At 36.9% G+C, this 20,899-nt stretch overlaps 1 protein-coding gene across 4 annotated transcripts in view; it reads left to right on the forward strand.

The window, feature by feature from the left end:
- The window catches only part of clstn1 (calsyntenin 1), a 62,299-nt gene that overhangs the window by 21,883 nt on the left and 19,517 nt on the right, over positions 1 to 20,899 (forward strand). For 2 of the 4 annotated variants that reach the window (XM_062054293.1, XM_062054295.1), the window contains exons 2-8: positions 9,754 to 9,876; positions 14,537 to 14,566; positions 15,853 to 16,048; positions 16,886 to 17,094; positions 19,909 to 20,058; positions 20,289 to 20,474; positions 20,560 to 20,808. In XM_062054293.1, the coding sequence (XP_061910277.1) occupies positions 9,754 to 9,876; positions 14,537 to 14,566; positions 15,853 to 16,048; positions 16,886 to 17,094; positions 19,909 to 20,058; positions 20,289 to 20,474; positions 20,560 to 20,808 (1,143 nt within the window). The remainder of the gene's footprint in view (positions 1 to 9,753; positions 9,877 to 14,536; positions 14,567 to 15,852; positions 16,049 to 16,885; positions 17,095 to 19,908; positions 20,059 to 20,288; positions 20,475 to 20,559; positions 20,809 to 20,899) is intronic. The other 2 variants (XM_062054294.1, XM_062054296.1) reach the window with 1 other exon arrangement.

The raw sequence follows: 20,899 nt of genomic DNA on the forward strand, positions 1-20,899 counted from the left end.
CATGACTCTTGCCTGCAGCATCATTACACAACATGCTCTCAGAGGCTGCCAGGCTTTGTCCGATAAAGACAGCATGCCGCAGTCATGATGCTGCAATGTGGACAGCTGGGCTAGTATTTCCCAGGCTCCCCTTGTGGGTGACCAGAAGCATGTGAGCAGTCTGGCATGGACGTGTTTGCTTTAGTCTGTGGCATTAGGAAGGGTTATAGGCTACAGTAGCTGGACACGTGTGATGCTCTCTGTGTTGGATGCAGACTCCACATGAGTCCTTGTGAGTCTTAGGATTACTAGAAGCTATTGTGGCTCTAACGTTCTTACCGGAAGTATTTCATTATGGTTACTAGGTCAAACTCCTTTTAGCTAGGTCTCTTTTAAAAGAGCCAAACAACCGTGAAGGGACATTCACTTTGTGTTTTTTTAGGTTTCTTTGTTGTGCGAGGGCTTTGAAGAGGTTCCCCAATAGTGTCACACTTGAGTGTATACACCAATTATTTGTTTCCTAAAGAGTACCCTTTGTTGGTTTGTTTTCAAGCAGATGTTTTGTCTTACCCAAAGAGCTTAAAGCTTGTAATATTACCCTTATTGTCCTGTTGGTTAATTATCCCATATGCTGTAGTGAAGAATAGAACTATGGGAAATACAAAAGGTTGAACACAGTATTGTCTGGTTTGTTGGAGATCAATTTATGCTTTGTTTGTATATAATTACTCATGTTGTCTCGTGATTAATTTTTTAAATCAGATTAATCACACTTTTGAGCTGTAATTAATCATGATTAATCACAGTTTTTTCATGCTTGCCTATTTAACATTTATTTAAGAAAATACCCCAACATATGGACACAAATGCAATTGTATTGTCAGAATGTAATACAGAAACGTTATTAAACGTTTTACAACTGTAAGTCATTAATTTGCTTAAAACTTGGTGACAGTAAGTACAGTAAAAAATTAAGTGCACATTTTCAAAGTATTTGCAATAAATTAGCAAACAAGGTACAGCTAGTAAACACCTATAAACAACTTTACATTGTACACCATTTACATCTACATTTACTCTTTCTTTAAAAAAGTAAAAGAAGAAACATTGCATATTTGCAAACCCTTTAGATCAGGGGTGTCCAAAGTGCGGCCCGGGGGCCATTTGCGGCCCGCTGGTAATTTTTTAACGGCCCCGTGGCACATTCTAAAAATACGATTAAAAAAAAAAAAAACATAAAAAGTGGTATAAAAGAGCAAACAGGTGAAATGTAACAAGAACATGTTGCAATGTTTACTCTAATAACACAAAGCTGCCATGCAGACTGTTTCTTTCTTTAAAAAATAATAATGAATCAAAATCAATGTCATTATGAATAATAGACCTATACAAAGCTCCAATTATGTCACATTAAATATTCCACTTTGAAATATTTTTTGGGGAAAATGTTGCATATTTTGTGTCTGCCATATAAAAAACTAAGCTGTTTTGTTTAAAGAAGGGCCTAAAACGAACAAACAAAAAACATAAACAACAATAAAAGTTATAAGTGACGGATGGATCTGAAGTTGATCTTGAGACTATTGTGTTAAAAGTAAAAAAAAAAAAAGTATGATTTATTTTTTAATACTTTACTGAGCAGGACCCTTTTGGATCCCCAATAATTTTAGTGGGACTTGTTTTTTTTAAAGTGTCATTGCTCAAAAAATAATAATGAATTAATGTTGTTATGAGTTATGCTATGAGCTCCAATTATTATATAATCTCAAATATTCCACTTTAAAATGTTATTGGGGGAAAATATTGCATATTTTGTGTTTGACAAAAAGAGCATACAACTTAAATCTTGAAAAAACACTTTATATTGACAGCTAGACCTAATGTTGATCTGGAGATTTAGACCTTGAATAATAATAATAATACTAAATAATGACACATTTTTAATATATTTTTTACCTAAACCCTTTGGGGTCCCCAGGATCAAGCCTGAGTGGAGGCCTAAATGTATATTTTTTCATACATGTATTGGTTTTTAAAATAAACTATCAAAATGGCCCCCGCTTACTTTGATATTTCAGTGTGCGGCCCTCAGTGGAAAAAGTTTGGACACCCTTGCTGTAGATGCATTACAAATAAACTGAGTCAATTAAACATCTTGTATTGATTGTATTTTACACCCTCACAGTTGTTTAAAATGGGTACAGTAGATATCACGTTCTAAAGTGTTCATTTACTGTGGGAATGTTAGAATATAAGAATTGTGGTGTGTTGTGAGAATTGTCTTGTTTGTCAATCTGAGGCCACCGCAGGTCATGTGAGGTGTGTCACTAGTCCTTCTAATGTTAGCCAGGTTAGCTCATGTGTGTTGAAGTGAAGACGGCTGAGAGTCGTGTATAAAAGAAGCTCAGCATCCTCGTTAACATGATCATCACAGTTAAGGACTACACGGCTACAGTCACCAAAGAATGGCAACGTTTTGGCCCCCAAAACCGTTTCGTTTGTCGTATTGAGGCGTCGCTTTTCAAGCTTTCAAACCTTACAAGACCTCCTGTATGCAGTTTGAAAGTTGCAGCCGAAGAAAAGAAACAGACAGACGCAGCAATTTGTCAATGACAGCAAAGTTTTTGAGTTTGTTTTCATTTACTGGTCGATTGATTTAGTTACTACTATTGGTACAGTCCTACAATTGAATAAAATCATTTTAATGCCTCTGGACATCAAATTCAATGCCTTCTTTTTCGCAAAATCCTATTAATGCATTTTATTGCCCTGTGGAAAGCTGGTATGTGCTTTGCTATAAGATGCTATTTTAAACTTGTAGTGTGCCGATGATGAGAAAGTATGTCGCTGCAATGCCAACAAATTACCTCAGTTTGATCTAAAGTTCCATCGGAGTGTGTTTTGAAGTGAAATTGGCCGCCTTTCATCACTCATCCTGCACCGTGTCACAATAGGTGCCGACTTCCGGGATTACGTGTGGTCATAACAAATAGTGTGATTAATTTTGATTCATTATATATCTATATACCGGTATATAAATATAAAATTTTAATTATTATTGTTTTTTTTTGTATTAATCACATGCGTTGACGGCCCTAAATATTACTCATAGAAAATAACCTTCAAGTTTTGTGAACGTGGATGTTTCATCGTATAATTGCATGTTCTGTAATGGTATTTTTTATCATTTTAGTCTTAAGTTTTGTCACTGACTGTTTGTATTAAATTAGCACTCCGAAAATACAGCAGATCTATCCATCAGAAATGGAACATTAACAATCTGTTACCATTTCTACCCACGACTGACTGGTCCTCAATTTATGGACCAATGTATTTCATGCGTTGGATGCTCTCTTAAAAAAGCCTTCTGTTGTCTATAAGAGCACAGGGCTTGGTCTTTTTGGTCTTTTACATGCTATTTGCAGGTTTTAGAGAGAGGGAAATTGTCTTAAAAATTAATTGCTCGTGTTACTTGAGTAAGTCTTTGCTTTGTTTGCAATTTGTGGTTTTACATAGTCTTTGATACAGTTGTTATGGTCCGTAAAACTGAAAGGTACATCACATATTGCGTATCAACCAAACTGCAAAAAAAAACAAGGCACTCTCTTCTTTAGTTGGAAATAGTTGTCTGTCTCTGCAGTATAGCAATTTCATCTTGTACTCGTATCGGAAGATGCCCAATTTGACACTCGGAGCTCTTGTTTTCACAAATCAAAAATGTAATCACATCTGAACATTGCCATCTTCTTCCAATATTTGGTGGCAAAATGATATAGCTATAGCTGAGTAAACATCCGTTGAAAACTGATTGCTGATAGAGTTCAATGCACCATGTTGAACATAGCGACGTTGCTGTGTATACCAAGTTATCTGACTGGTATTTGTTTGTGAAATAGCATTTTTGACAAGTCACTAGTGTTCTGAGAATATGTAAAATAAATGGGGAAGCCAAACACATGAGCCCTTCCTGCGTCTTTCTTTGTGCCACTGGCTGACAGTTGCTGAGCTGTCAACACAGCCAGGAGGCCAAAAAAATAAGATTCTGTGCAATGTTTATTCTTGACATATGGTTACTGGAGCTTCACTCGTGAGATATGAGCGGCATCATATTCCTCTGCACTTGCTTTGTCACTGTGTGTGTGCCACGTATGTGAGAGAGCTATGCCCTCCATCAGAGGCTGTGGAGGACAGCAGCTCTGCAGTGACACAGCATAGTTTCTATGTCCACTCTCTGAATTGTACGTTTGCAGAAATCCCCGACACATGGTGTCAGAGAGTTATTTGTTGATGGTAAAATTGCAATAGAGGCAGCACTCGTTGCTCTGACTGATGATTTTAAGAGTCAACTTGTCTTGACCTTGTCAGAGGATACAATTGATACCCTTTATTATTGGATTTAGCACCTTTGGTTGCATTTGTCATGGAACCGGATTGCATAGCTGGTAATGTGTTGTCAGGTTATAAGTGTTCCCAAGTGGCACACAAGAGCTGCATGCCGCTGCACCCACGCGTTGAGACCTTAAAGAAGTACAATTTTTTAATTTTATTCTTCAGTTGCATACTACTTAAAACTGTCAACAGCAACATTTTTCTGCACAAAGAAAGCCCTCCAAAAATTGCGATCTCGAGTTAAACTAACATATGTTGGCTTAAAAACTAAAAATGTGTCACACATTAAATAACTGACTTTTCTCTTGACTAGGGATGTATCAATATGAAAATGTTGTGTGCAGATAGCACAGCCTGTAGGTTCAATGTGCACAATTAAATAGCTTAGTTTCTCAAACAGTAATGTGTTAATATAAGTTTAGATTGGGAAATGTATTTTCTCAATAGGGAAAGACTGTAATCGTTAACGCTCGCTTGCTTCTCCAGTAACTAAGCAGTGTCAACGGTTTGTGTCTTAATCAAATTGTTGAGTTGAGTTGAGTTGAGTTTTGAGTTTATTTCGAACATGCAAGCATACAACATGATACATCACAATTTCCAGTTTCTCTTTTCAACATGTTCGAAAAGGAGTAGGAAGAAGCAGAGCTTATTTAATCCTACCCCTTTTCTTTACATAACAGTTGCTGAAACTTTTTTTATTCACTTCCTGTTCTCAATTTTTTCCACAATAAACTCCATATGTAATCACAATTAAAAAAAATAAATAAATAATAGTAAGAATTTAATAATAATAATTGGTGAAGAAAGTCATATTTCATATGATGAGATAAGTAAGATTACTTTAAGAATGAATGAATGAATGGATGAAATAAATTGAAAATGTTTGTCATGGTTCTTCTTCTTTGTACTTTGTAAACACTTTAAGTTTGAAAAGTTTCTTGAAGTGGATCATATTAGTACATTGTTTGATTGCTTTGCTTAATCCATTCCATAATTTAATTCCACATACTGATATACTGAAGGTCTTAAGTGTTGTACGTGCGTACAAATGTTTTAAATTACATTTTTCTCTAAGATTATATTTCTCCTCTTTTGTTGAGAAGAATTGTTGTATATTCTTGGGTAGCAGGTTATAGTTTGCTTTGTGCATAATTTTAGCTGTTTGCAAATTCACTATGTCGTGGAATTTCAGTATCTTTGATTCAATAAATAAAGGATTTGTATGTTCTCTATATCCAACATGATGTATTATTCTAACTGATCTTTTTTGTAACACCGTTAATGAATGAAGTGTACTTTTGTAATTATTTCCCCATATTTCTACACAGTAACTCAGATATGGTATTCAAATTGTGGTTATCAATCACGTTTTAAGATAATTTTAATTGTATACCGGAGTTTTACCCCGGTATATCATTATATCGTTTATCGTTACATCCCTACTTTTGACATGTTTTTTATTGCCCACATTAATTCATGGTAGGCTGAGCAAGATTTTTTCAAATTCTACGTTCTTTCCGATTAAGAACATTTTCTATGAAGAATGTTAGAAAGAACGTTGTACAGTTCTATTCTTCACTACAGCATATGGGATAATGTGGTCTGCATAAAATGTAATGATGGTGTTTTGGTTCAGATTTTAGTGTAAATATTGATTTATGAACCCATCTTCGAACATGTCTTTCTAATTTTTTGAAAACGAGTCATTTTAGTGGCCATTTTAGGAGCCTTTTGGATGCCAATGAACTTCTCCACCCACACCCCTCCAACTGAGTGAGGCTGCTTCTGTGCCCTGACAGCCATTCTTTTAGTTTTAAGGAACTGTGTCCAGCCGGACTAGGAGTTATCTAATGTCTTCATACATCTAAAGTTATGGGTTTGCTACAGTGCCACCGTTGCCATAAATTGTAGGTACTGACAGCACATATAATATAGTTTGGGATAAACCTATCTTTTTTAATGCCCTCGGACCGAGGATGGGCTCTTAGCTCTGCACTTCATGTCAGACCCTGCATCTAAGTGGGTATGTTGTCACGAAACACAAAAGTTAAGCGGGCATTTCTTTTTTTCTTCAGATTAGGTTGGAGATCAGTACAGTGAGCTGCACTGGTTAATAAAACTAATAACAGAGCATTTTAGATTGCGGGTTACATCTTAGATGGAACTACAACAGAAATAAACTTGGCAAACTCATACAAAGACATTAAGACCATATATAAAATGTATGTTAAAAAAATGTTATGCTTTGACTTAAAATATTGATCAAAATTGTCCAATCATGTATTGCACCAAAAAAATGTTAATAGTTTTGCATTTAAATAATGGTCGTTCTATTTTCACACAAAAAGCACACTCTATGGTGGTAAAATAGACATAAAAAAACATACAAATGGAGTTAACACACAAACAGAGATTGTCCAAAAGTGGCTTAATGTCTATCAGTTTAATGTCGATTACTCATTCTAAAGAACCCCATCCTTATCTGAGATTATTTAAGAGCTACTACTAAGAGAACATTCCATTAGATTAATTGCTTTCCTCATTAGGTTAAATTAGGAAAATGCAAGTCTTCTCAAGATAAATATCCTCAATACCACACAAGGAGGATTCTGCACATTTTAAAGCCCCTGTTCTAATCTCATTAAGCCTAAATCCGTAAGCCTTTCATGGAAAAAAAAAATTGATAAAACACTGTCTTTACTGCTTTCTTCTATTTAGAATGGTTAATAAATCACCCTATTTTGTAAGAATAATTTCTGGATTTGTACAAATGATTTGTTATTGTTGCACAGTGTTAAATTGTTGCTGCACCTGTGTTTATAACACAGTATGTGCTTTTTGCATTCTCTGCAGGTATCATGTCTATTGTTGGCAATATCACACTATAAACAAAATTAACAAATGTATGTTTTTAGTTCAGATTTAAGTGGAGATGTGTGGGAGTTAAATTTGGGAAGTTGCTTGCTTCATTCAAGGAGATATTCAACACAGTTTTCCTTTCCTCCTCATATGTTTGTGTTTTACCTAAAATGATGTGCCTGCCTCAATCGTGTCTGTGAGGAGTTAATCTAATCTGGAAAAAATGCTTTTCTTGACTGCAGAGCACATGTTTGATATACTGTTGTCTGACTTCCTAAATACTGGATTGCTGAGTACATTCTGTTTGTCATGACAACTCTTCATGTGGTCATTTGATTCGTGGAAAATACACATGGTGAAATGTTTATTTGAATATTGTCATTTGAGCACAACTCTTCTCTAAATACTATTGACAAATAATGGGCGCTCGGGAATCATTTTGGTGATTTAACCCCCAATTCCAACCATTGATGCTGAGTGCCAAGCAGGGAGGTGATGGGTCCCATTTTTATAGTCTCTGCCAGAGTTTGAACTCACGACCTACCGATCTCAGGGCGGACACTCTAACCACAAGGCCCTAATGTGACCTGGCTTAATTGTCGCTCTGCAGTGGCTAAAGCAGATTGTGTGTCTACACAATCTGCCTAAAGACAGCCACTTCCCTTCAGGTCACGTTATGCTCAGAATGGGGCTAAATCAATCTATTGGGCTTAATCAATCTGAAATTACTGGTAAAGACACCAGCCTGTCCTTGCAAAATTCTGCTTTTGCAAGATCACATTCAAACAGCTGAGAAGATTTTATGATGACCAATGTTCATATTTGTCTTCAATCTAAGGCTATAACACACTAGCTAGTAAATTGTATTGTCATTAAAGTAATGAAAATAATAGTTTTTTTGTAGGCGATTTGTCATGATCTCCCGTGACAATTGTTATTAATTTCTGGTCTTTTGTTTTATTTCCTGTCCAGCAGGATCATTGTGAATCATTTGCTTTGCTCTGTACGCAATTTGTGCATAGCTTTCCCTATGCTCCCTTTGCACGTCCCTGTTACACTGTTTTCTTTGTTTTTGTCATTAAATACATTTTGACGACTGCTCTCTCTGCATCCTGGGATCACGCTTCAAACTGTGCTTGTGCAGAACAGAACGTAAGATGATTCTCATTGGTTGTTGTCCCTGCATCATTCCAGTCCTGTCTGAGTAGCTGGTAATTAGTTTTTAATGATCGGGCCATGACTGAGAATTACTAGAAATTATGTAATGACACACACAGAGCAGTGCATCGACCAGCTAGTCAGTTCATTTGCCTGAAATTAGACTGACATTTAATGATGTTGTAATATCATTATGTTGTATGCTTTTGTTGGCTTTCTTGTTTGACCATGTAAATCAGCTTGTGTCACCAAATATTTTATCATTTAGTGATCAGTTTGACATGTTTAGCTTTACTTCAGCGGTACATAATTATTGAGAATATTTGTGGTGAATTAGTCTGAATGTATGTAATATGAAGGGATGTAGTTTCCATTAAAGTCCCCAAAAATTGTAGCCAACATGAACTCTAAACAGTTTATTTACATGATTTTATTTTTTTTACTGCTATCAAAAGCAATGTACTGTGTGACATGTTCCAATGTTTGATGTCTTGTGTAATGTACATCGATTGCAGTTAACCAGATGGATTATTACATAACCACAATACATCAGCGGCACTTGTATATTATGCTGTGGTCAAATGAGTTGCACGCATTACGTGTTAAGCATTTATACCAGTGTTTTTTTCCCTCTTTTGAACTGGTGATTTTATGTTGACTTAAAAAACGGTATTTTAAATGAGGAATATAAATGTTGAAATATAAATTTACAGCAAGACTGTGTGAAGCAGCTTTATAAATCAGTCTTGCATGCACAAAGCCATTATGTAACATCTTAGTCCAAACAGACTATTCCAGACAAAAATAGTATACACCAGTGTGTATAAAACGTCTTGAGTTTCCTCCCTGTTGCAATCTGCTCCTATGTGCTGTCAGCCCAGGTTAGCGTCTCGTCGGCAGATCAGTGCCATAACGACGACATCCTGCGGCTTCTCCCCATATTGGGTGTAAGAGAGCTCTGTCGCCCCTGTGTCATGATTTCTTTTAGCCGGCCCAAAAATGCCACTCACTGCAGCTTTTTTTGCAGCCGCCAGCAACAATAGCCCAGGCTGCCTTGAGCATGTGGACCCCTTTAAACATTCTAGACAACAACCTGTACATTACACAGAGCAACTATCATGCTCGACAAAACTAGTTAAGCGTAAACACATTAGACCAAAAGGATTTTGTATACAGTTGCAATGAATTAGATAAACCCTGTTACTTAGTCTGAAAGAAGATGGCACACTAGCAGATATAACTCTTTTGAACACTGTATCTTCTATAAATCGCCGTATTACCTGCATAATTGAGATTTTACAGGCGTTCAAAGATTTTTATGTAGTATTAATAGACTATGTGATATGTTTTTTTTCTTCTTTTTCACAGTCAATAAGCACAAGCCATGGATTGAGACGACATACCATGGCATCGTGACAGAAAATGATGACAAAGTGCTGCTGGACCCCCCTCTAATTGCACTGGACAAGGATGCACCTCTACGCTACGCAGGTAAGCAGTAAGGTGTTTTAATGCTTCTGCTGCTGCAGTTTGTCTTCGTTCTCTCTACTTCCCTTTATAAATGCATATTTGAACGGGACGTATAATTAATGTTTATGTTGATTGAATGCAGAAATGCTAGTTCTGAATGGATGCTTACTGTAAAACAGCTGGTGACAATACTCCCCAATCTGGTCCTTTTTTGATAGTCCTTCATAAAATACCCTCTCATTTTTTTCCCGACACTTTCAGCGCATAGACACACTTGTGTGTTTATGGACTTGGTCCACAGTAGCTCTGAGGAGGTTAAATCACATCTCGAATGACTTTTGACATCATTCAATGCCACGCCCTAGCTCTGGAAAACATTTTCTACCAATTCACGTCAATGAGTGTCTGGATCTTTTGTGTTGCACTCCCTTACCACTCTGCTCTGGCACCACTTGATCCGACCCATGTTTATCTCCAATTGCCTCTCATGATCTAATGAGTGAAGTCCACGTGTCTCTCGGAGCTATCTAATGTGATTTCTTTACAAAGTCGATTATACGGTAAAGTCTTAAGAGTTCAGATCTTCCCGTAGCACCTGTTTTTTCACAATCTTGACAAATATGCACATCGTTTCTAAAGACAATAAAGTTAAATTCGCACCCTCTTCTCATTGTGCATATAGAGAGACTTCACAGCCTTTTTAAAACAGGTAACAGGAAACGTCCCATAAACATTAATGTGTGGACCCTTAAACTCTCCTGTATATAGTCCTTCAGTGTGGACTGAATAGAATTCAATGCCTGCACTCCTCTCAGTTGGGCCTCCCTTTTTAATGTGAATAGTTGCCATTTCCCTGTGAAGTATCTCTCTTTGGACAAAGCCAGCAGTCTGGCTTCACGTGGCAGTGAGGATGACCAGGCATGTCGTGCCAGCCTCCTTCCACTTGGCCCATCTGGGCCAACAAACACAGGTCACTGTAAAGGCCATAGAAGCCCAATCACTGACACTCGATGTCAAACAGCATGAACGAGGGTCCACCAAGTTAGTGCGTGAGAGTGGGTGTCTGTACTTTGTGATTTTCGGTCTGTACGACAAATTGTGTCGAGGCAAATGTTGCTCAAATTGTTCAAACCCAAACCAATGCAAACCTGGGCAACGGTAGTTTATTTGCATAAGAACATTTGAGATGAGAAATGTTTGTTCTGTAGCTTAAATGTTCAATTTGTTGACAGTATTTTGGGTCAGGACAGGACAGACTTTTTGACATGTGAACAGTGTGTTGAGGTGCTGAGGAATTCATGAAGTCTTTGTGTGACTTGTTCATTAGAGCTGTGGCAAACACTGAGGCCCACAACTCAGACCGCATGACTGCTCCCGGACTGCCATGAATTTGACGCCCACTCCTAAGTTTTTTTTTCCCGTCAAAGAAAACAAAAAATGATGAGGCCAAATTCACTAGAAGCCATAATCTTTTGTAGTCTACATTCATGCTTATATAAGTTTGACTATTTATGTTTTTTAATATAAGATCAGTTTGGATACATAATATCCGCAGATTGTCCAAAAGTTGAATAACTACAGTGTTCCCTTGGGTATCGCGCGGGTCATGTCTCAGAATCTCGGTTTTGGGTAAATTTCCGCAAAGTAGGGACGCTGTTTATTTTATGATTTGTATGAATTTTATATGCATTTAAAGGGGAACTGCACTTTTTTGGAATGTTTCCTATAATTCACAATCATAATGAGACAAGAAGACAAAACGTTTTTTTTTTCCCGCTTTCTAACATATAAAAATCGACTCGTTCTAGATGGTGAGCAATGCAGCTAATGGGAGCAATCAATTCTACCTCTAAATCACTTTAAAAATGCATTTAAAAACTGTCAACAATCCTTCATTTACGTTCCGTAACCTGTATAATAACCAAGAACTCTTTTTTTCTAGCGTAGTAACACGTTGGCGTGCTACGGCATTAGCCGTAAAAGCTAGCTACGGCAAGAGATAAGCTATTTTCTACGTCAATACAAAACGTGTTGGTTTGTAATGCACAACACTGCAATAAGACACCAATCTGTACTGACTGAAAAACATGAACAATCAAATTACTGAATCTGTAAAGTATTAGCCCACATTTCATGTTTTGTTTGTACACAGCTAGCTTGACAGCGTATGTACCGGTACTGTAGTTGTAATAACAGGCCTAGTTTGCTGCGTGTATCAAAATCAATATTTAAAGTGTGTCTCACTCGATGGACAGTTGTGCATTAGGTCCAGCTGGCCAGGGAAGTTTATTTGGGTAAGCAGTCCATTAATGTCAAAATAGCTTGGTTCCAAGTTCCACATTTATAGAGTCGTCACTGTCACCCCTCTCTCTCGGCTTCCGTCTGCTCCAACGTCTCACTCTTCCTTTGTACTCGCTTCTAGAAGCAGCAATTCATCCTTTGTGTGTTCAACTTCAAAAAGATATGGTTGTGAATCTTCATTTGTCCAAAAATAGTAATCTTTGTTGTCTGTTATCGATTCTGCCATGATTACAACACACACGCCTTTGTTTCCGGAAGTAGAAACGCACATTTGTTGCCAGAAGACAGACGTGCGCTGTTATGGAAATGGGAATCAATGCGCTGAAGAAATGAGTGCCCGCATTGAGTAAAATTATCAAAATACGATAAATATTGTACATATTACCTATTACATTATGAACATGTCTGTTACTACATTTTATATACTATTGCAGTGTGTATATAAAACATTGCAGGAGGGTTTTGCAGTTGTTTTAGAGGGCTTTGAATGCTACAACGGTCATATTTAGTTTGTGAACGATAGGCAAAATTCCAAAAAAAGTGCAGTTCCCCTTTAAGTATTTCAGCTTCATCACAATGGCATTTTCTAATGTTTATGCATATTCTACAAAATATTTTATCTTAACAAATGGCTAAACGAACTAAAATATCAATACTGTCAAGGTTTCCTCCAGATTGCCAACATACCTGTGGTGGTGTGGGCGTGGCTAAGGGTCTGGTCAATATTAACATCATCATGTAATTTGCATTTAAAAACATATTTGTGTTAATTAGTATTAACATACATTTTTTTCCTATTTTATATAGTTATGCTCTATTTTTTGACTGTTGCTGCTTATTGTACAATGTACTTTGTTGGGAATTATTCAAGTTTTCCGAGACTTCTCCAATCATTTTAGTGGCTTTTTCTTTATCAAATAAGACTACCAACAAATCTAGCATCTTTTTCTGGTGTTTTTGGGGAATGTATTTGTGTTAAGAGCCTCATCTGTCGCTCGATGTCCGCGACGAACAACGAGAGCTTCAGCAAGCATGACGTAACACTTGCTTCATGCTGCTGCCCAACCTGCAATGTATTTCCTTCAAAGCCGTCACTGTCCTCTTAATATTTGCACATTGCACATTTTGTTGATTGCTGTCCGCGGGTATATCTTTAATATATCAAAGTACGGCCACATTGCAGACATGCTGCCTCTGCTCCAAACAATCGCGTGTTTATTGCTTACATCATCACAACATTCTATTTCAGTTTTGCTGCTTCTGTAGTCAGTCTTTTTTCGGCGGACAAATTTTCGGTGCCTCGCTCGTCAATGGTGTGCAAAATATAGGCTATATATATATATCAATTTATCCAATATATTATTTCATTTTGTTTTTATGTAAAAGAAACAAAACAAAATAAACTCATTTTTAAGGTGTGGCGGCTTTTATTTTGCCGTGGCGGGCTGCCACGATCAATTAAATGTAGGAGAAACCCTGACTATAGTAGTAGGCCACTTGAGGAGACCAAACCAATCAAAATCCACTATCGTGGACACTGATTGGCTCAGCCTCAGACAGCATTGGATTAATAAACTGTACAGGTGACTACAATGTGTTATTTCATGTCTACAGGGCTCTCATAATGTTGTAAAAATGTATTTAAATGGTCATAAACAGTTTTTTAATGTTTTAGCTGTGAAAATATTTGATTGTTTAATGATTTCTACTTCGTGGAAACTTGTTAATCGCAGTCATGTCCAGAACCAATTAACAGCGATAAACGGGTGATGACTTGATCAAACACCTATTCGTAGTAAGGTCTTTATCTGTACAAATGCATCCATCCATCCATCCATTTTCCACCGCTTGTCCCTCTTAGCCTATCCCAGCTGCACTCGGGCGGTGCAGTCAAAAATAGTCAAACCTCATTGTAAATCACATTCATCTTCAAAATATTCTAATTGAAGGCCAATTAGAAAATAACAAAATCAATATTGAGCTATTTAAATTGCTTGTGTTGTGTTGGTTTATGGGAAACTACTGCAGGGTTAGAAATTTTGCAAATAGAATTTACAAAGAGGGTGACATAATTTTGAGTGGGACTGTATATATTTCATCATCACTCAATCAAATAAATAATTTTGAGGCATCTACTGCACCGACACTCCTGGTGATTAATTAGAGGAAGGTGTGCAATGAGGCAAAATGGTATACAGGGATGCTTTGTCATGCTTTCATCTGTTGAAAAAAAAGGGATTAAATAGTTAAAAAATTTTATCATTCCGGCTTGATTGACTTGTGAAGTATTTTGAAATGCAGTGTATTTCCCTCCTGTCCTCTGTTTTCTTCTAACTCTTCTTTAACTGACCTAGGTTTATCTTCTCTCCCCTCCCTGTAGAGAGTTTTGAGGTGACCCTCACTGAAGAAGGTGATCTTGGGCTCTTTCTTCTGCTTTGTGCTTATTGTTACTATTAACCCACTAACACAATATGGCATCTGCACATTCACACAGAAAAAGCCCGTCATGCTCAGTAATCTACCCATTTGGTTTTCTCGACTTTTATGTTTTTTTTCCCCTCCTTCACCATAGAATAGTTTGGAGCTCCGAGCGCTGGATGATCAGTACGATGTGGGGCTGCTCTTAGAAATATCTGTGCATGAGACATCCATTGCAGTTTGCAGACCCTAACAGTTTTTCAGCTATCAACAGAAAGCTGCTTAAAACAGCAGTTCTTGCTTTGTCCAAAAAGACAAAACTACATTTTGAAAAATAAAGTAGATTACATTTATTTTCTGACTTTAGTCACTTTTAATAAATTTTAAAAACATTAACTTTATCAGAGGCATACAATATTTGTGTGTGCCTCTTTGTGATTTTTCTGATTGTTTTTAATGAAAGCTGCTGAGATTGTTAACCAATGCAAACTCTCTGCTGTTGTTGCATCTTTACCCCAGTGCCGTTTTTTTTCCAAGTTGATCCTCCGCCACTAATATATCCCATTAGCATGGCTGCAGGTGTCATTTGATATGGATGTCAATCAGGTAGATATTTCTAACCCCAGTTCTCATCCAGTACTCTGTTTTAAACATTATTCTTTATTTAATTTTGGATTGCAGATGTTTGGCTAAGAAGCTAAATTATTCAGAAGGAAAGTGGTTTAGTGTAAATAAATAAAAAATCCAGTGGGCAGTCTTCACAGAGTTGTGAATGAATTAGTACTGGATAACTGTTTGTTTTAATACTGTTCGGACTTTTTGCTTTCCCGTTTTCTTTTACTTATGTTATATTTTACTCACAAAATAGCTTATAACTTGTGCTTATTACAAAAATAAAACTGCAGATAATGCTCTCTAATGGTCTTTTTGGGGATTTGGTTTCCTCTTTTGTGAGATGCCTGTTCACATCTTTTTTTTTGGTTTCTGCTTGCATGACTGAATGCAATGTTTTCAAATGGCTTAGAAAAGACCTTCTAGTGTATGATACTAAATCTCCCACACCAACTCCCAACTCCTCCCAAATTGCTCACCCAAACTATGTAAGTGCTTTTGGGATTCCTCCACAGACATCACCCACCCCTGGCTCCCAAAACCTAAGGCTTATGTTTTTGTTTTTGCATTAATTGTTGGATTTTGCTGTGACTACTTATGTTTAAGAAAAATCTACATTATGCCTTTTTACAGTTTATGAGAACAACCTCGTTTTCTGTTGTTCAGGTGAGATTTGCGGCTTCAGGATCCACGGGCAGAATGTCCCCTTTGAGGCCGTGGTCCTGGACAAGTCCACTGGCGAGGGGGTCATCCGTGCCAAGGACAAGCTGGACTGCGAGCTGCAGAAGGAACACACCTTCACTATCCAAGCATACGACTGTGGAGAGGGACCCGATGGTGCCAACATGAAGAAATCTCACAAGTGAGTTAGAGCATTGGAATATTACCTAAGTGTTTCCCACAGATTGCCAATCTGTTTGTGGTGGCGGGAGCGTGTCAATATGATGTCATTGTATAATTTGCATAATTGGCTATGATGCATGTATTTTCTTTTAAAAGGCTAAACAGATGTTATACATATATTTAAATACAAATATGTGGTATTAGCTATTAGTATAAACATATATTTTTCTGTTATATCATTTTGCTCTATTTTTCAATTGTTGCTGCTTATTTTATCATTACAATGTAACACAGGCTGTTGCTAATTCTGCCCTCCCTGAATTTTGAAATTTAGTTTGGCAGATTGATAAACAGTCCTTTAAAATTTTAGATTAAGAAATACAATTTAAGATTGTTTATTTATAGTCTCCACAATGAAGTTACTTTATACATGTTGGAAGCATGTGAAATCAATAATTCAGTTTCAAATAAACTGGAAAAAAAAGCAATACAACCAGGACAAAGATTGGCTCTTATGGTGCTAGCTTAATGCTAACGTGCAATGGACCAGCACATTGACAGGCTTTCAAAAATTGGTATTGCGATCTTTTTAAACCTGCTGCTCTTTGTGTATTTGTGCTTTTGCGCCGCGGTGCACGTGCTAACAAACTACGAAGCCTGTTGCTCAAGCCTCAAACTATTATTTTAAAACAAATAACTTAGTCAATGTTTGTGGAACATGATTGCCAGGAAATGTTAGCAAATATATCACCTGGAAGTGAAGCGTTATCCCTTTGCGAAATTTTTAACAAAAAAATATTTTACTTGTACAATCAATAGCAGCACTGGTCAACTAACTGCTGTTTCTTTTTATCAGGGCTACTGTCCACATCCAGGTGAACGACCTCAACGAGTATTCACCAGTATTCAAAGAGAAGTCCTACAAAGCCACCGTCATCGAGGGAAAGAAATACGACAGCATCCTGAAGGTGGAGGCCGTGGACGCTGACTGCTCTTTTCAGTTCAGTCAGATCTGCAACTACGAGATTGTCACCCCAGATGTGCCCTTCACCATTGACAAAGATGGTATGCCTTCCCAACACCACCCACACATGCACCAATTAACCTCTTTATAGCACCGTTTGGGATTAGAGAGACATTTTGCATTACACGCGCCTCCATTGATTTGTGCGATCAATGGTGCTGCTGGACAGGTCATTTAGAATTCACCACATCTTTATTTCTTCTCTCTTTATCGCAATAAAGCTGACTGACTGTATCGAGTCATGAAGAGAAAAAGCACAATATTTAAAATGTGTTCCAAAAACATGGAACATGTTCAAAAAAATTGCCATCCTTGTACACTTTTAGAGAAGACTCATTGGGTTGAGTAATTTTGTTTTACTTCCGCTGTGAGATTAATTTTTGTGCAACCTTTACATCCAAAAGGTATCCGCTCATAAGTGTCATAAGTCGGAAATAACGTAATGTTTTTTTCTTTCAACGCTTGAAATCTTTTAACAACTACAGAACTATCTACTGTATTTATATAAAGTTGTTATAAAAATTTTTAAGTTTAAATGGCCTTTTTGTCGAAAATATTAACTGTTTTCTTATAATGAGAACATGCTAAAAATGCAATATTTAATCAAATAAATTGCAGCGTAGAATATTTGATGTTGTGTAATTACAGCCTTGAATACCGTATTTCCTTGAATTGGCGCCGGGAATATAGTATTCGCCTGCCTAGAATTACAGCCGGGTCAAACTCGTTTCGCAAAATAATTAGCTTATGCTTGGCACTTCCGCCGGGTCAAATATGAGTCATTAAATGACTCCCGCCTCCAGGTGGTAGAGGGCGCTAGTGATCCTTCTTGCGACTACCAGTACTGCAGGAGACAGGTACTGCAGAAGAAGACAACAAGCAGCAAGCATGCAGCAATTGTTTGCTTGCACTTTTAACATGGAGGATTACATATCTAAAATAAAACCGTTTTCTAAACTGGACTTTCAATCGAAGCAGGAGGTAATAATTAAAGGAATGTCTCCAGAGACTTTTAAAATTGAAGAAAGATGAGAAAGACTGCCTTTGATCAGAAGCAGCTGCACATGGACCCATTTACAAGTAAAGGTAAGATCATAATAACGTTTTTTTTATTAAATGTGTTTTTCATGATAAGGTATGCGCCGGAGTGAGAAGAGGTTTTAAAATAATTAGAGCATGCTTGCTCATTCCGCATGGTTTTGGTAACCGCAGGAGTGAGAAGAGGTTTTAAATTAATTAGCGCCCCTGCGGCTATTCAAGGAAATACGGTAGGTCTAATTCATGGCATTATTGATTTTGATACAGTAGACAAGTAGACAATATATATATATATATATATATATCTATATATATATATATATATATATATCTATATATATATATATATATATATATATATAGATATATATATATATATATACAGTATTTGTATACTGTGTATATATATATATGTGTGTACAGCTCTGGTAATGGGTACATTTGCACCCACCTGCACAAATATACTTCAAAATGTAACAATCAAAATAAATATGACTTTTTTTTGTTTACTAGGGCATGCATATATAATATGCATTAGTTTGACCATTTAAAATCAACGATAATAAAAAGGAGATGCTTGAAAATAGCATAAAAATGCCCCATAAACGCGATTCATAGCGTTACTTTTTGGTGTAACCATCATGAGCGTTCTGTTCAGGTATATTTATTTTATATTTTCATAAGTCATCATATTTATGTATTACTAAATTTAAATAGGTATTTATCAATCTTCAAGCTGTGTGTATTTGATTTCAGTTTGCTTTTGACATCTTATTTAGAATTGTAGTTGAAACTTTTACAACCTTGTGTTGCGCTCATGATGGCGTAACCAAACTAGATTTCATTTAATTATATTATTTTGAATATTTATTCCCTTTTTTACATTGAGTATATTTAAATATTCATTTATAAACATTGAATACATTTCAAATATCAATAAAATGCAATTGCCTTCATCTTATAGGGTAATGTTTAGTTACGCCAAGTCATGAGCGTGACACTAAGCTTCATCACTTTGACTTGTAATATCTCTAATTCTGGCGGTGTTTTATGCTTTTTTCTTTTTGGAACATGTATTATACATATAATACAATAAAGTCCCATATAAAATTATGTCTCTAGCAATACTTTAATTTTGCCTTTGAAAGGAACACTCCAATGTCCATTAGTGGAGCTGTACACATATATATATATATATATATATATATATATATATATATATATATATATATATATATATATATATATATATATATATATATATATAAAACCATATCCATCCATCCATCCATCCATTTTCTACCGCTTGTCCCTTGTTATATATAACTTTCCAAGATAATTTCCATTGCATTTCAGCGGTTTAATGGCAGTTGAAATCATTTACTCTCATCAAAGCTCTGAGAATTATGCGAATGGTTTTCTGGCACCATTTGGTGGTTAAGGGGTGCAATTACACCAAAACAATATTTTCTTTTTTTTTTTTAATCAACAAAAAATGAGATTAATTTGTTTTTTGTGAAAAAAAGCCTAGTAATATATCATGATTACAGTCTGTTAAAAAATAGCAGTGATAATGGGAGTCTTCGCCTAAGAACTAACTGTTTATATCATATTCTAACAACATTGCGACCAAATGACAATGCAATTTTATACTTAAAAAAAAAAAACTCCCTGGCAAAATTTTAGACTGCTAACCTTCAAACTGAACAATCATATCCCTTAAGGAACACATATAATGCCCGTTTTGGGCCCTGTGGGTGCACAAGGCTTAAACAAACAGTAAAGCACACTGACTTTTTTCCTCTTGTTTTGTTTAGGCTTAATCAAGAACACAGAGAAACTGAACTACGGTAAAGAGCACATGTATAAGTTGACTGTGACCGCTTACGACTGTGGGAAGAACCGTGCCTCCGAGGACGTTTTGGTCAAGATCAGCGTCAAGCCTACCTGCAAACCCAGCTGGCAAGGTATCAACGCTGTCTTTTACCATCGCATTTAATGTGTGGAAAACCCTGTCCCACCAAGATGACTATTGTCAGAATGCTTAATCTCAGCTCAAGGACATTTTCCCCCCATGTTGTGAAGTGCTTCTTTTTGCATAATTGCTATTGACAAACCCAGTATTGAGTGGTGGCATCTTATCGGTGCTGTTGAAGGACACCTTAGTCACACTGCCGCCCTCATTTCTTGCCCTCAGGCTTCAATAAGAGGATTGAATATGAGCCTGGCACAGGCAGCCTGGCTTTGTTCCCCAGCATGCACCTGGAGACATGTGATGAGCCAATCACATCCATAAGAGCCACTATTGAGCTAGAAACCAATCATATCGGAAAGGGCTGTGACCGTGACACCTACTCTGAAAAGTCCCTGCACAAGCTGTGTGGTAAGGGACATTTTTTCCGAGTCACGATGCTGTAAAAAGTGTAAAAGGTTTTACTTGAAATACCACATTTGAATTGTATTTTTAGGAGCGAGCTCTGGTACTGTGGAGCTCCTGCCAGCACCCAGCAGCTCTGTCAACTGGACTGTAGGACTACCCACCGATAACGGCCACGATAGCGACCAGGTGTTTGAGTTCAATGGCACCCAGGCTGTCAAGGTTCCTGATGGCTTGGTGAGCACCAACCTGAAAGAGCCCTTCACTGTCTCTGTGTGGATGAGACATGGCCCAGGGGCCAATGAGAAGGAGACCATCCTCTGCAACTCTGACAAGACAGGTAATGGCGTAGGAATGCTTACGTCCAGGACGAATTACGTCTCAACTAGAGATGGGCAATATGTCCCAAAATCTACATGGAAATAAAGATA

This window comes from Entelurus aequoreus, linkage group LG07, assembly GCF_033978785.1.
Source record: "Entelurus aequoreus isolate RoL-2023_Sb linkage group LG07, RoL_Eaeq_v1.1, whole genome shotgun sequence".
In the NCBI taxonomy this organism is placed as follows: domain Eukaryota; kingdom Metazoa; phylum Chordata; class Actinopteri; order Syngnathiformes; family Syngnathidae; genus Entelurus; species Entelurus aequoreus.